The 16,257-nt window shown below is 40.9% G+C and overlaps 1 protein-coding gene across 1 annotated transcript in view; it reads right to left on the reverse strand.

Moving 5' to 3' along the window:
• The window catches only part of LOC141165167 (neuronal acetylcholine receptor subunit alpha-5-like), a 54,999-nt gene extending 45,330 nt beyond the window's left edge, over positions 1-9,669 (reverse strand). The window contains exon 1 of the mRNA XM_073650805.1: positions 9,276-9,669. Coding sequence (XP_073506906.1) covers positions 9,276-9,342 — 67 coding nt within the window. The 5' untranslated portion in view covers positions 9,343-9,669. The remainder of the gene's footprint in view (positions 1-9,275) is intronic.
• Positions 9,670-16,257: the final 6,588 nt, after the last annotated feature.

Raw genomic sequence — 16,257 nt, forward strand, 5'->3', positions numbered from 1 at the left:
GCAGTCTGCTATATACACTGCCTGCCTAATAATTCTGCAGATGGATTAGTCCTCAGAAGGACTGTTTGTTGAGATGGATATGTGTAATATGCTTCTGTTTTACCTACACGACCTAATAAACAAGCAAATCTCTCCCTAGCTCAGCAGCAGCTCTCCCTACACTGTCTGATTGTGGAGTAGACTGACGAGCATGGCGGCGCCAGGTCTGATATAGACCTGATGATGCTGTGCGGCCAGCCAATCACTGTAATGCCACAACCAACATGGCTGTGGCATTACAGTGAGTGGCAGGCAATCCCTGCATGTTTATTGGCTCTGTAAAGAGCGCCAAACATGCAGGGAGGGGACCCGAGCATTCGTCCGAGCATCTCGCAAGTAGTCGGTGAGCTCCGAGCATCTCGAGTACTGAGATGCTCGGGCGAATGCCGAGTACTTTCGAGTATGCTCGCTCATCACTAATCTTAACGCATAAATTGGCCAATTCATGTGTATTCTCGTTACCAGGAGTGCTCAGTCAGAAAGCCTATTTATGCTCTAAGATTTCTCAGTTATTTCTATTTTCTAGAGCAGTAATGCAATTCAAATTTCATATATTTCATGTGTGCATACTTAGCGTTGCAGAGTGCTACTTTGTTAGTTGTATATGGAGATGACTGCTTCTATTAAGCACCTGTACACACCTATTTCTTGTTTTGGAAGTGACGGTCAGTCTTTTTCGTTTATATGTATAGACTCTCTGACTAAGCACTCCGCCTCTAAGCCACAGGCTGTTTTAATTACAGCAGGATCCTACCTTCCAATACACATGCAGACTTTCTTCTCTAAGACAGGTTTCACATTGTTAGGTTCCTGGTACCAAGAAGCGCCTTCCTATGGCTACGAGGTACACATGAATTGGCCAATTTATGCGCTAATATTTCTCAATTATTTCTATTTTCTAAAGCAGTAATGCAATTCAAATTGCAGATATTTCATGTTCGCATACCTAGCATTGCAGAGTGCTACTTTATTTGTTAGTTGTATAAGGAGATGGCTGCTCCTAGTAAGCACCTGTACACACCTATTACTTGTTTTGGAAGAGACGGTCAATCTTTTTTGTTTTTTTGTTCACAGAAGAAGAGTTTGGGTTATGAATTGGTCACCTGCAGTGCCGACCTTTCACCATAGAAAAAATTTGGCACGTTCTGAAATGAAAGATCTGGCAAAAAAGAACCCAGGACTATTGAGCAGATAGAATCCTACATCAGACATGAATGGGACAACATTCCTCTCCAAAAACTCTATCAATTGGTCTCCTCATTTCCTGTCTGGATTCCTGTTGTCCTTCTAGTTTGACCACTAGTGGCTGCTATTGTTCACCTTAATAATTGTGCGGCAATCCCACTCCTTACCATTGGAGGATGCTACTGTGTTAGGCAATTGCCCTTTACTAAGATGGCAGATTCTGAACCTGTGGAATCGATCTTGTTTCCTGTTTGGTCCTACTTAAAGCCGCATGGATCTCTCACTCATTGCTTGAGTATTGTGTCTAGCTGTTTAGTCTAGTTCCAGTCACCAGCTTCTAGATTGTCTTACCCAGACTGCTCTCACTTATCTACGAATTGTTTCCTACAACTCCTTTGATAACTCCAATAACTTCTACTAACGCTTGCTGTTCCTGCTTGTACTCCTTCGGCCACTGGATTCCAGCAGTGCTACGCCAGTATCGTAACACTTCCCAGACATTTACAAACTGTTGTAAAAAGAAAAGGGGATGCTACACCATGGTAGACATGGCCCTGTCCAACTTTTTTTAGATGTTTTGCTACCATCAATTTAAATTTGTTTTCTTTCTTTTTTTTTATTAAATGGAATAATGTGTAAGTTTAAACTTCTGATCTGTGTTTTATGTTCTGTTGTGAATGAAATATGATTATAAGGGATTTCTAAACCATTGTATTCTTGTTTACATTTTACAAAGTGTACCAACCTTTTTGGAATTGGGGGTTGTAATATTTTAACGCATTCTTACTTTGCAGCATTTTTTTTCTACACCTGCCTATAATTTTTGCACAGTACTCTGTATATTTATTAAATATGTCCACTACTATATAAAATGTCCCAATGTATTTAAACTGTGGAGAGAAGTGTTTTTGTAAATACCTTGCTAATTCTTTATTGTGGGCTGTGGGCGGGGTTTCCCCACGCGTCACAGCCCAGCATCCACCGCGCGCTTTCCCAATGAATGCAGGAGAGGGAAAGCATGCGGTGGATGCTAGACTGTGACCCCACCCACAGCCCATCCATCAGCGGGGAGGGCGTCACTGTGTCACGCCCGGCTGCAGCCGGGGGTCACATGATGTCTGTGAGCAGTCAGCAATAGCGCCGCTCACAGGCAATAAAGAACAAGCAAGTTATTTACAAAAACACTTCTATCCACAGTTTAAACACATTGGGACATTTTATATAGTAGTGGACAACTTCTTTAATTTGATTTATGGGGATAAAGAGTTAAGAACATCATTATCACAGGATTCAACCAATAATCATAGAATCATAGAATGGTAGAGTTGGAAGGGACCTCCTGGGTCATCTGGTCCAACCCCCTGCTCAAAGCAGGATTCACTAGATCATCTCAGACAGATGTCTGTCCAGCCTCTGTTTGAAGACGTCCATTGAAGGGGAACTCACTACCTCTCGTGGCAGCCTGTTCCACTCATTAATCACCCTAACTGTCAAAATGTTTTTTCTAATATCTAATCTGTGTCTCCTCCCATTTAGTTTCATCCCATTGCTTCTAGTCTTTCCTTGTGCAAATGAGAATAAAGATGATCCTTCTACAATGTGACAGCCCTTGACATATTTGTAGACAGCTATTAAGTCTCCTCTCAGTCTTCTTTTTTGCAAGCTAAACATTCCCAAATCCTGCAACCGTTCCTCATAGGACATGGTTTGCAGACCAGTCACCATTCTGGTCGCTCTTCTCTGAACTTGCTCCAGTTTGTCTATGTCTTTTTTAAAATGTGGTGCCCAAAACTGTACACAGTATTCCAGATGAGGTCTGACCAAAGAGGAGTAAAGACCGATAATGACTTCACGTGATCTAGACTGTATGCTTCTGTTAATACATCCCAGAATTGTATTTGCCTTTTTTGCTGCTGCATCACACTGTTGACTCATGTTCAGTCTATGATCTATTAGTATACCTAAGTCTTTTTCACATGTACTGTTGCTTAGCTCTATTCCTCCCATTCTGTAGGTGCTTTTTTCATTTTTATTGCCCAGATGTAGTACTTTGCATTTTTCCCTGTTAAAAACCATTCTGTTGGTTGCTGCCCACTGCTCCAGTTTATTTAGGTCTTTTTGAATCCTCTCTCTCTCTTCTCTAGTATTAGCTATCCCTCCTAGCTTTGTGTCATCAGCAAATTTAATCAGCTTACCCTCAATTCCTTCATCTAAATCATTGATAAAGATGTTGAACAATACAGGTCCCAGGACGGAGCCCTGTGGTACCCCACTTGAGACATTCATCCAGCTGGATGTGAAGCCATTTACAACCACCCTTTGAGTCCGATCACTAAGCCAGTTATGAATCCACCTAACAGTTGCCTGGTCCGTTGCATACTTGGTCATTTTTTCAATAAGGATGGTGTGAGATACTTTGTCAAATGCTTTGCTGAAGTCAAGATATACTATATCTACAGCATTTCCCTGATCCACCCAGTCAGTGATTCTGTCATAGAAGGAAATTAAGTTAGTCTGACATGACTTGTTAGTTACAAACCCATGCTGACTCTGGTTAATCACTTCATTCTTATCCATGTACTTACATACATGTTGTTTAATAATTTGTTCAAAGATCTTTCCTGGTATAGAAGTCAGACTCACCGGCCTATAGTTCCCTGGGTCCACCTTCTTCCCCTTTTTGAAGATAGGAACAACATTTGCTCTTCTCCAGTCTTCTGGGACTTCTCCTGTTCTCCAAGAATTTTCAAAGATTATGGAGAGTGGTTCTAAAATTTCTTCTACGATCTCCTTCAGTACTCTGGGGTGTAATTCATCTGGACCTGGAGACTTGAACTCATTTATGTTAGCTAAATATTCCCTCACAATCTTTCTGTTTACAGATAACTTGGATTCCTCTATTCCTTTAAAAGGACAGTGAAGATCAGCTGATGTTACATTTTCTTTCTGAGAGAAAACAGATGCAAAATAGGAATTAAAAAGTTCGGCCTTCTCAACATCCTCTCTTACCATTTCTCCATTTTCATCCTGTAAAAATCCTATAGCATCTTTGACTTTTCTTTTACTTTTGACATACCCCCCAAATCCTTTTTTATTGCTTTTGACATCTCTTGCAAGCCTTAATTCATTGTCAGCTTTAGCTAACCTGATACGTGCCCTACAGGATCTGCAGACTGCATTATAATCTTCTTTAGATATGCCTCCCTCTTTCCATTTAATAAACATTTCTTTCTTTCTTTTTAGCATGTGTTTAAGTTATGTGTTCATCCATCCTGGTTTCCTTAAATGCTTCCCATTCTTCCTACTTTTCGGGATTGTTAATGATTGTGCTTTGAGAATCTCATTTTTAAAAATTTCCCATCCTTCCTGGACATTTTTGTCCTTAAGGACATCCAGCCATTGGATCCCTCCTATTCTCTTTCTGAGTCTCTTAAAATCTGCCTTTCTAAAATCTAACCTTGAAGTTTGAGTCTTCACATGTCTTCCTCCTCTAGTTATCCAAAATTCTATAATAGCATGATCGCTGCCTCCTAGGGTCCCAGCCACCTTTACCTCCTCAACCATTTCCTCCCTGTTTATAATGATTAGATCCAAAGTAGCAGATCCCCTTGTTTTCTCCCCTACCTTTTGGAAGATAAAGTTGTCAGCAAGAGAGGATAAGAATTTGCTTGACCTGTTAGTTTTACTTGAGAGAGATTCCCAACAAATGTCTGGATAGTTGAAATCTCCCATGACCACTACGTCATATTTTTTGGAGAACTTGGTCATTTGATACATAAAGAGTTCATCCATATCTTCAGCTTGCCCAGGTGGCCTGTAGTAAATGCCTACAATGGTGTCCTTTCCGTTGTTCTCTCCTTGTATTCTTACCCAAACAGTTTCCACAGAACTCCCAGTCTCTGAAGCTTCAGTCTCTGTGCAGATATACGCTTTTCTAAAATACAATGCGACACCTCCTCCTCTTTTATCAAGTCTGTTTCTGGCAAATAAGTTGTATCCTTTTAGCCTTTTATTCCAATCATGTGTATCGTCCCACCAAGTTTCAGTGATTCAATGACATCATATTCCCTTTCCTGCATTAGTAGTTCCAATTCTCCTTGTTTGTTGCCCATGCTTTGTGCATTTGTATAAAAACATTTTAGTTTGTGATTGGTTTCTCTTCCTCCCATATTTTTATTATTTAAATTGTTTTGTCTTTGTTCTTCTTTTCCACTTCCAGTAGCAGAGATCTCAATAGTATTTGTCAGCTGTATGGCTTTTTCTGGCCTTTTGCCTCCCTTCCCACATTGTTCTAGTTTAAAGCTCTTCTGATGAGTGTAGCAAGGCGACTTCCAAATACATGTTTTCCAGTCTTCGTATGGTGCACCCCATCTCTAGCAAGTAGTCCATCGTATAGGTAATTCATTCCGTGATCCAGAAATCCAAATCCTTGTTGACGGCACCATCAACGTAGCCAGTTGTTCACCTGTAGAATCTTATTCCACCTCATTGTTCCATGGCCATCCACTAGGAGGATGGATGAGGATGGATGAGAAGACCACCTGCGCTCCCAATTCTTTCACTTTCTTGCCTAAGTCTTCAAAGTCACTGCAGATGGTTTCCAGGTCCTTTCTTGCGGTGTCATTTGTCCCCACATGTATTAGCAGGAATGGGTAGTGATCTGTAGGTCTGAAGAGTCTTGATATCCTGTCAGACACATCTTTAATTTTTGCTCCTGGAAGACAGCACATTTCTCTTGAGGTTATGTCTGGTCTGCAGATAGCGGCCTCTGTTCCTCTTAACAGGGAATCCCCCATAACCACCACTCTCCGTTTTTTCGTCACAACATTCTTCTTTCTCCATCCAGGAGGATTCTGAGGGCTTACAAGGTTATTCATTGCTGGCAAAGTCTTATTTTGCTGTATTTCTTCATGGTTCTCCTGCGTGAGAGCCTGGTACTGGTTCCTGAGCAGTATGGGTGCTGACTGCCTCTCGATCCTCCTGCTTCTGTGGGTCATTCCTCGGTTTCGTCAGGTGCAGTTCGAATTTCTTCTCTTTCTGAATAATGAAGAGATAATTCTGCTCTGTCTAAGAACTCTTCACCTTCCTTAATGATTTTCAAGGTAGTTAACCTCTCTTCTAGATTTCGCAACTTTTCCTCCAACAGGGACACAAGCTTGCATTTCTGGCATGTGAAGTTTGGCTTTTCCACTGGCAAGTCTGTGAACATGTAGCAGGATATGCAGCTCACCAAATGGCTCCTGGACTCTTCCATGTTCTGAAAACAGTGAAAAAAGCTTAAAAAAAAAGCTTCAAAATGCGGCGCGCGGTTTACCGATGTCCTCTTTTCAGCTCCAACAGCCAAAATCCAGTGTTCTTTGAGCTCGCGGAGACTCTTCCCGCGACCCAATTATATAGATGAAGAAAAGCTTATCCCCTCTTATCCTACTTTGCCATATGAACTAAGTACCAGCTCCAAAAGTTGAAGTCAGTAAAAACACACTGCAGAGATAAATATGGACATGTACCATAGGACAGAAGGTATGGATTACCTTAAAGGGGTTTTTTAAATTAAAGAGGCTGTCCACTACATTATCATTGATGACCTATCCCTGGGATAGGTCATTAATGTCTGATTGATCAGGGTCCGACATCTGGTACCCCCACTGATGAGCTGTTATCGGTGTCAGCGGCGGCCGTTGGCTGGAAATACTCATTTGCAAAGATGCGCCATCTTCTGATAGTGGCTGAGGCAGAGTACTGCAAATCCGCCTCCTATTCAAATCAGTGGGGGGCAGCTGTATAGTACCCTGGCCAGGCCCAATCAGAAGACGGCCAGTTCTGCAAGTGAGTATTTCCGCCTGGCGGCCAGTTGATTGGCAGCGGTGCCGGGTGTCAGACGCCGACCGATCAGACATTGATGACCTATCCTAAGGAAAGCTCATCAATGCTAAAGTAGTGGACAACCTCTTTAAGCAAAATATACCACAAATGCTTGCAGCCATGTAAAATAATAAAGGTAGATAGTATTCACCCTCCCACAATCCAGTGCTCCTGCTTTGGTCTCTGTGTATTGGCTGTAGAGGTGCAAAATCGACAGCGTGCATCATCACTTTAGCCAGTCACTGAGGTTAGTAGCTCATGTGATTGGCTGCAGTGGTGATGCGCAATGTTGATGTGATATCAACGCTGCAGCCTAAACACAGATCGTAGCAGATGTTGAGAGCCGCTGCTGGAGCAGCGATGGGGAGTACCATCTACCTTTGTGATTTAACATGCATGCAAGTGTTATGGGCCATCTTACTGAACGTGTAGAACCCCTTAGAGAAAGAAATTAAATAAAGACCAACTAAAGTAACAAATTTTAACTACTAAATTCAGCTTAAGTACAAACAATGCGTTACAGTACAGACACAACATGTAGAATGGCCGTTTTGTTCAAGTGAGGAATTATTCTTAAATTCTGCAGAACCTAAAATAGAACAAAATATACAAAATAGAAAATATAGAAATCATTTAATTCAGGTCTCATTCATGTCTGCTGGTCTTTAATTTATTGAATAAAAACACAAACCTAGTGTTATTGCTCCAGTTGTTAATAAAAAGAGCCACTAATAACTTCCTTACAGCAAGAAGAAATAAGAACAAATTAATTTCCATGTTACAACATAATGAATTCAACGCTTACACACTATACATAGATTAGATGAGATCTAGATGCCACACACAAACTTGAAACACATTCTGATTTTTATGTTTTCCTTAAATTCCTTGGACAGTGCAAAGATCAATACAGAGTAATTGGATTGTCAAATCAATAGTAAATTACACAATGCATTATCGTTGTTTTCTAAAGCCGCCATTTATCCCAGGAACTTAAACATTCATTGTGCCTGCAAGAGCAGAAGTTATTAACGTCTCTGCAGTGGGTAACTATCTACGTATGCAAAATACGAAACTCGCCTCTTTTCAACAAGGAGTATTTATTCTTCAACCAGAAGCCAGTTTCACATGGGCAACAATTTAGTGACCAGGTTCAGCCAATCATAATAATCATAAAACCTACTGGTGATCTAAGCTTGATTCAGTAGGGTCCAGATGTAGGCACCAAAATACAGACCCTAAAATGCCACTGAATTGTGGAAAATGCGCCTAAAAATGTATTTTTCTAAAAAAAAATCAGCATAATGTATACATTTTGAAAATAAATCATGATGGGTTAAGGAACACAAAGGTGTCAGTGGTAGGAAATATCAGAATCTGGTGTTTAGAAATGGTGCGTGTATAGTACTTATGCATCAATCATTGTGTGACATGTGTAAAATGGAAACATTTCAAACACTTTCAACTCCAAAAAAAGTACAATGTGTGACATTTCTATGCATAAATCACGTGGTTGAGACAAACGCGGAGACATCCAAGAAAAATGTAATTGTGTTTTTTTTCATCCAATCTAAGGTTAATAACAACTGTAGAATGTTTTTTTTCTACATAAACTATTAATAGCAATAAGTATAATTTGTTTTACTATATAGCAGTCTGAATATAATAACAATATAATATGTATAATATAATACCAATACCATATGTATAACATAATACCAATATAATATGCATAATATAATACCAGTATACTATGTATAATATCATAACAATATAATATGCAGTTTGAATATAACAATACAACTGTTACTAATAAATAACAATAATAATAACCTTAATGAATAAAAATTTCTGTTAAATATTTATTAGTGCTGAAAATTTTCTGTAGCTAAACATGAGAATAAATACAGTGACAACAAAGCAATAGTAAGAAAGTATTACATGGTATACAAACCGCACCATTTCTATTGATTACTACATACAGAAGCAATTCTTGCACATGCTACACAGCTGTACATCACATCTAACATACTACTATATCCCTCTTATTATTATATGGTTCATTTTCCCATATAGGAAATTTAGAAGAATGGCCTCTAGTAGGCATTGGCAGATGTCATGTTGTATGAGCCATAGGTAATTTATGTAAATGACCGCTAATGAAAACACAAAGGATAAAACTGACTTACCAAAAGCTTTTTTCAGATCCCAAATGCTGAGGCACAGCCAAATAAGGCACTTTCCCCACCCAATCATCTTCAGACATGAAAGAGTCCTTTTGTAGCACAGAGGAATAGGGCTGACTGTAGGTTCGCCTCTTGCTACTAAGTACCGGTGATGTTCACACACGTAATATTCGCACTAAGACCTCGGCATCCATCCTGCGGCACTAGGAAACACCGAATTCTGATTTGCTATTATGGATAACAAGTGTAAAATAATTCTCCCTGCCATGCATGAGCTACTGAAACCAGCTGTGACTGCCTTCTGCTAAATTCATTATGTGTCAATAAATGCAGAAGGATAAGGGGGATGGGATTAGATGTTCTTAGCCTCCGCTATGGTAGCTCAGGAGGCACATTTTTTTCTCTCAAGCTTTAAATCTTTGAAGAGGCAGAGAGCAGAGAATAGGACCATACATATTACAAGACGGGCATGCTATAAATTTCAAGGCTGTGGAATGGAGCCTGGTTTTACAACCTGATTCATTTTTAATGAAATGTGTGCTTCATTCCTTTTCATTCACTACCTACTAGAACTGAAATACGTGTTAACGAATCTTAGCTCAGAACAGGATTGAGCTTTGCATAGAAAATACACTGTGCAATAGGGCTTTGTTTCCAGGGGCTTTACACAATATTAATTATCTTATGAGCAGATGCTTAATAAAAGCGTCCCTCCTAATGTACTCAGTCATCTCTATTGTATCCAGCTATAACAATCAACATTATCTAAAAGAAATGCTTCTCAAAGGAGATGTCCAAGACTAATAAATTAATGACCTAGCCATAGGATATTTCATCATTATGAGACTGGTGGGGTCCTACGTCTGGTACTTCCATCGATTAGGTGAAATCTGCTCTGGGAGTTCTGACAGTTATTTAGTGTCTGGTACTAATACTGACCCTTATCTACTATTCACTTTAGTGTATGCCGCTGGGGACTGCACTTTATCTACTATTCACTACAATAGATGATAAAGTTGCAGTACTTACTAAATAATGTACAGGGCTGCTATGGTCTGCCCTATGCGCTTCTTATATCCGGCCACTGGTAGAGCATACTTCATTTGATCAGTGGGAGTGCCAGGCGTTAAACCCCTATCAATCTCATATTGATGAACATGTCCTGACCTGCCATCTGCCCAATCGGGCAGATTCCTGGTGGGCCACGCTGCCTGAACCCATTCCCACCTCTTCTGGTGGGTTTATATGCCACAGACTGCTCCTGTAGTGCGCACAAAGCCCTGGTTTGGAGCTTGTCAAAAGCTGTCAGGACATTGTGTAGAAAGCTCCATGTCTCCTCTCTGCTTGGAGCCTCGACCATCATTAGTGCAGTTAAAGCCTTTGACTGTGCTTAATACTACTAGGCAGCTTCTGTAGTCTGTGCAGCAGCTTGGTGGCCCAGAGGAGAGAAGATGGTATAGGGCCCTTTAAAAAGGCATTTTAAGAAGAAACAGCTTAGAATCCAATGAAATGGGAGCATTGCTTAGCGCCGTTAGTGGGTTGGGCTTAACAATCAGAGCAAAGCTTTCAATATTTGGGATTGAGCATTGTAGAGATGAACAATGGATGTCGTAAGTGTTCAGAACATTTGATTGAGACTTTAATGATATGTCTATAATGTGATTTCTGCAGAAAAATATGTGTTTCTGTTACATGTGTACTGTTCTTAAATGATGCGTGCTCTTATATCATGCGTTTTTTAATGTAAATTTTCAGCTGCGATTTACAACACCAGCAAAGTTTATGAGATTCCAGAAACCTCATGCATACACCTTGGTTTTTGTTTCACCAGTATTTTGTGCTTTGCATGGTTGCATGCACAATAGAGCATGTCACTTCTTTCAGCGTTTTTTCAGCATTTTGTGTTTTTCACCCATTGGAAGTAATGGGTGGTGAAAAAATGCTGAAAAAACACCCCAAAATATGCAGGTATCAGGTTTTGCAGTGTTTTTTGTGCCAAAACCTGATGAAATAGAATAATTTTTTTTTTTCACTTAACTTTATGTACATGCATAACAAGACAAAAGAACAGTGAAATAACGCAGCAAAACTGCAGCAAAAAACAAGCAAAATCCTTAACAAACCTTCCTGGCAAGAGATTAGGTTTGTGCTGCAGAAAAAAAACGCTGAAAAAACACCTAGTGTGAACATAGCCCAACAGCACGGGACTTAAAGAAAAACACTTTTCTGTAGGTAGGCAGAGGCATCTAGGAGGATATAAAGGGACTATAGGAAACCTGTTTACATGCTTTTAAAGGAGATGGGCAGGGTTTATAAGGTAAAAAATGGTGACAGGTTCCCTTTATTCCTAGGAACCCTCTGTCATATTTGGCCATTGTAAATGGACTATAACTGAAGAAGGTCTGTCATCCTCAAAACTCAATTGAAACTATTTAAACAGCCATAGAAGGATGTAGTCCCATATAAATAACATCCAACCTGTAGTGTAGTTCACTTCTTCTATTTCATATGCAAATGAGGCCTCCTCAGTGTACTGTTGGTGTGGCCAAGGGCTCACACACAAGGTTCTACGCTCTCAATCAGCATGTCTCATACCTCCTCTTATCTTGATTGACAGCACGCGTCTGCGCAGAGCGAGCGCTACTGGAGTTGAATCCTTTCCCCTCCATGTCTGCAATGACACTGCAAGAGCCCAGCTTGTGCGGACACCATGTTAGTGCGGGTGGGCTTTCATCCCCCTCTCCCGTCTGCAGTTCCCATTCACTGCACTCAAGAATCACATAGTAGCGGGTGGTTGATGAAGAGAGAAGAGAGGGATGAGCGTGCACCTGCACTGACCCTGTGTTCACAGGGCCAGAGATTAAATTCAGACAGCACTCGCTCTGGGCAAGTGAGCTTTGTCAATCGACCTAAGAAGAGGTGTGCAGCAAGGTGTTGAGGGGTGGAATAGTGCACTGAGCCATAGGCCATGCCAAGGGTGCACCGAGGAGCCCTCATTTACATTAAAAAAAAACCCTAAAAAGTGAAATCTATACAGCGGGTTTTATAGGGGCTATGTACCCTGTAGGAATTGTAAGGCAGCACTAGTCATCATAATGGGGAATACTCGCTGCACCGGGTAAATTAAGCACACGTGCAATGTCCTTCCGGTATTTCACAATACAGCCATTTATTATTATCATAAACCGCAGTTCACACAGTCCAACTTAGTTTATCACTGGCATGTTTACACACTTAACATCCGGGAGTCTCTCAAGTAGCAGACAGGCCCAATTGGCCCAAGTTACAGCCTTTAGCAAGGTACTAACTTAAATGTCCACAATAAGCAGTGTCTTTACCTTTGACGGGTTACAGCTGCTTCAGTCCCTTTGGATTTTGCCACCACTATGGCTTTGCGGCTTCCCAGATGGGGGTCTCTAGCCGTCGTCCCTCGAAGGCTACTGGTATGTCTTTCACACTCACAACATCCAGCCTGCGCCTTTCAGGAATCTTCAGCAAGGCCACTATCATCCATTCACAGGATCCAGTCTCGACCTTTCAGGCTGCCAGGCTTCACTTGGCCTCACAAGAACGTTGTCCCACACACACAGGGAACAGGCCTCACGCCTCTCACCCACCTGTCTCAAATTAACAGGGTTTTTATATCCTGTAGCACACACACACAGACAGGACCTTAGCTGATGTCACAGTCAAGTGTTCAGACCTTCGGTGTGCAGAAGGACCTGTGTGATGTCACAGTCATGTGACCAGTCAGCTGAGGGGGAGGTACATGGTCAGTGAAAACACATCCTGAACCATTACCGTAATGCAAGCAAGTCGCTGCATTACAGAATGTATAAGTAGCTTAAATTCTGTTTTGGGGGTGGTAGATTTCCTTTAAGCAGGGTATATATATATTTTTAAGCGTAGTAAAGCATGGTACGCTGTGCTTTTCTACACTTACAAAATGTATTAAAAATAATACATGTACTCAGTGTAAAGGTGGTGAATGTAAGTATAGGAAAAAAATAATTTGAGACTATTAATTTACAGCTTAAGAAGAGATCTATGATAATGAAAAACTTTTCATTAACTGTGACTTAATAGTCTCTGATTTTTTATTTCCTATACATTAATGAAATGCAGAGGACTCCTGTGAAGTGAAAACCATTTCCGGTGACTACCACATCCAGTACACATGATCACTGGAGGACACAGACCGAAAAGGGTCCCTGTGCAGGAGCAATATATGGGCCCTTTACAGTCCAGTAGCTCATCATAATGCATAATTCCACATATATTGGAGGTGGAATTGGGCCCCCTTACCTCTTGGGCCCCTGTGTGAATGCACAGGTTGCACCAATGGTATGTCCGCCCCTGCACAGGATAATATGTGACTGGTATATGATACACAGTGATACAGACATCAGATGAATACATATTGTCATCTATATGTGTGTGTACATATAACAATATGTATACTGTATTACATCTGATGTCCGTAGTCACAGTATCTCGTCTACCAGCACTTTATGTACTGTGCTGTGCACTGACATTAGATGGTATAATGGTTTATGCACTGGACTGATCCTGCACCAGTTACAGGATGTTATAATAGCTGGCTGTGTATATATAATCTATGAGTCCTGTAGCCGCAGGTCCAGTCCTGTGCAGGGTCTGTATACTTATGTCTGCAATGGCTGTATTATTTGGGGCAGTTTGAACCTTCATAAAGATCTGAACCGGTGATCGCATACTGACAGCCCGACACCTGACCTGCATGAAGGCGCAAACTGCTATAATGGCTCAGTGGGCAGCACGGTGGCTCAGTGGTTCGCACTGTTGCTTTGCTGCGCTGGGGTCCTGGGTTCTAAATCCACCAAGGACGACATCTGCAAGGAGTTTGTATGTTCTTCCTGTGTTTGCGTGAGTTTTCTCTGGTTTCCTCCCACACTCCAAAGACATACTGATAGGGAATTTAAATTGTGAGCCCCAATGGGGACAGTGATAATAAGGTATGTAAAGCGCTGTGGAATATGTTAGCGCTATATAAAAATAAAGATTTAAAATAAAGATCCTCCCTCAGCAGGGCAGTCACAAAGTTCAGGATGCGGACCTGAACTTGTGAGGGGTTATAAGGGCACAGCCCCCTTCTCTCTGTACAAACTGTGTAAATCTCTTCCCTCCATCACTTCACGGCTCCACACTTACCAAGATCAAGTGATGTCTGACCTCCCACACAGTGATCACAGGAAGGTCAGTGTGAGGTGAGCAGTCTGCTCTGTGCTGCAGCCGCCCGGCCGGCACATGTACACATTAAGATACATTGCAGGCTGCAGCATCTAAATCAGCAGATGGCTGTGTGGCCCTGAACAACTGCTTTGCGACCGGCCTGGGGGGCATGTGCCCCCCTGCTTCAATTGCCAGTCCGCCCCTGCTACTCGTGTGGTTTGCTTGTATGACATGTTGATAGGGCTTGTCTGACGTGTGTGTTATGCTTGCGTGACATGTATATAGTGCTTGTGTGATGTGTGTGATGTGCTTGTGTGGAATATACATAGTGCTTGTGTGATGTGGGCAATGTGTATGTGTTATGCACGCTGTGCTTGTGTTATGTGTGTGACAAGCTTGTGTGATGTGTGTTGTGTACGCTGTGCTTGTGTGATGTGTGTTGTGTACGCTGTGCTTGTGTGATGTGTGCTGTGCTTGTGTGATGTGTGCTGTGCTTGTGTGACATGTAGTTAGAACTTGCACGATGGGTGTGCTGCGATTTTCTGACGATGTACTGACTCCCTTTATCTCCAAAAATAGTTGCAATCTGTAAATAAATACTGTTTTAAATATTTGTGGCAGTCTAGAGGTGCGGCAGCAAGGAGAAAATAACATAATATTCTCTGTGCAGTTCTTCCTTCGGTGCAATTATTGATTGAAATCATTTTGTGAAAGTTGTTGCCTTATTGCTGTTTTTAACCAATATAATTACTATCACTGAGTCCTTGATTCATTGCTGATGGCCCTGCACCAAAATGTGCCACCAATGCAAACATTTACAGTTCTGCAGTTAATAATAACTTTTCACTGATGGTTGTTTGTGCTTTGAATACATATTTTGTTAACAAAATAACTTTTAAAGGGGTATTTTTTTTAATAAAATGATAACACAGAGATAGTTAAGCTCTGCATCCCTATCACTGTTTTGCTCTGCATAACATCGCCAAGACCATCCACTGTGCAGGGAAATGCAGAACAAAATGAGTTTGGCTGTAGTTCTCTGCACAGCTAGATGGCTGATAATGCCATTGTGTGGGAAACACTTAGAGATTACAGTGCTATGTGATGGTGTAGCCTCTTCTTTTTCAGGTTGATAGCGGATCTTTCACTCAGTGGATCACTGTTGAAGTCACAAACAATAATAGATGGTTGGAAAATTGTGTTGACAGTAGTTATAATATTTATAGTTGCACAATTGTTAATGATCAACAATATATGACAGTCATCATAATGATAATCAGGCAGGTTGGAATTTCCTCTCCCCAACTGGCTGTGCTATACTGTACTTTTCTATCAGCAGATCTTCTGTATGTTGTGCAAAATTACATTTTTAAAAAATTCACTTTTAGTGTTTCTTCTAATCATCCAAGTTTAATGCAACATTAACCCCTTTACCCCCGAGGGTGGATTGCACTTTAATGACCAGGCCAATTTTTACAATTCTGACCACTGTCACTTTATGAGGTAATACCTCTGGAACGCTTCAACGGATCCCGCTGATTCTGAGATTGTTTTTTCGTGACATATTGTACTTCATGATAGTGGTAAAATTTCTTCGATATCACTTGCGTTTATTTGTGAAAAAAATGGAAATTTTTAATAAATAACATATCCCACATGTCTACTTTACATCAGTACTATTTTGGAACCAACATTTGTTTTTGGTAGGGAGCTATAAGGGTTAAAAGTTGACCAGCGATTTCTCATTTTTACAACAAAATTTACAACACCATTT

The sequence above is a fragment of the Phyllobates terribilis genome, unplaced genomic scaffold (assembly GCF_046119375.1).
Source record: "Phyllobates terribilis strain yellow unplaced genomic scaffold, ASM4611937v1 Scaffold_11__3_contigs__length_659146591, whole genome shotgun sequence".
Classification (NCBI taxonomy): domain Eukaryota; kingdom Metazoa; phylum Chordata; class Amphibia; order Anura; family Dendrobatidae; genus Phyllobates; species Phyllobates terribilis.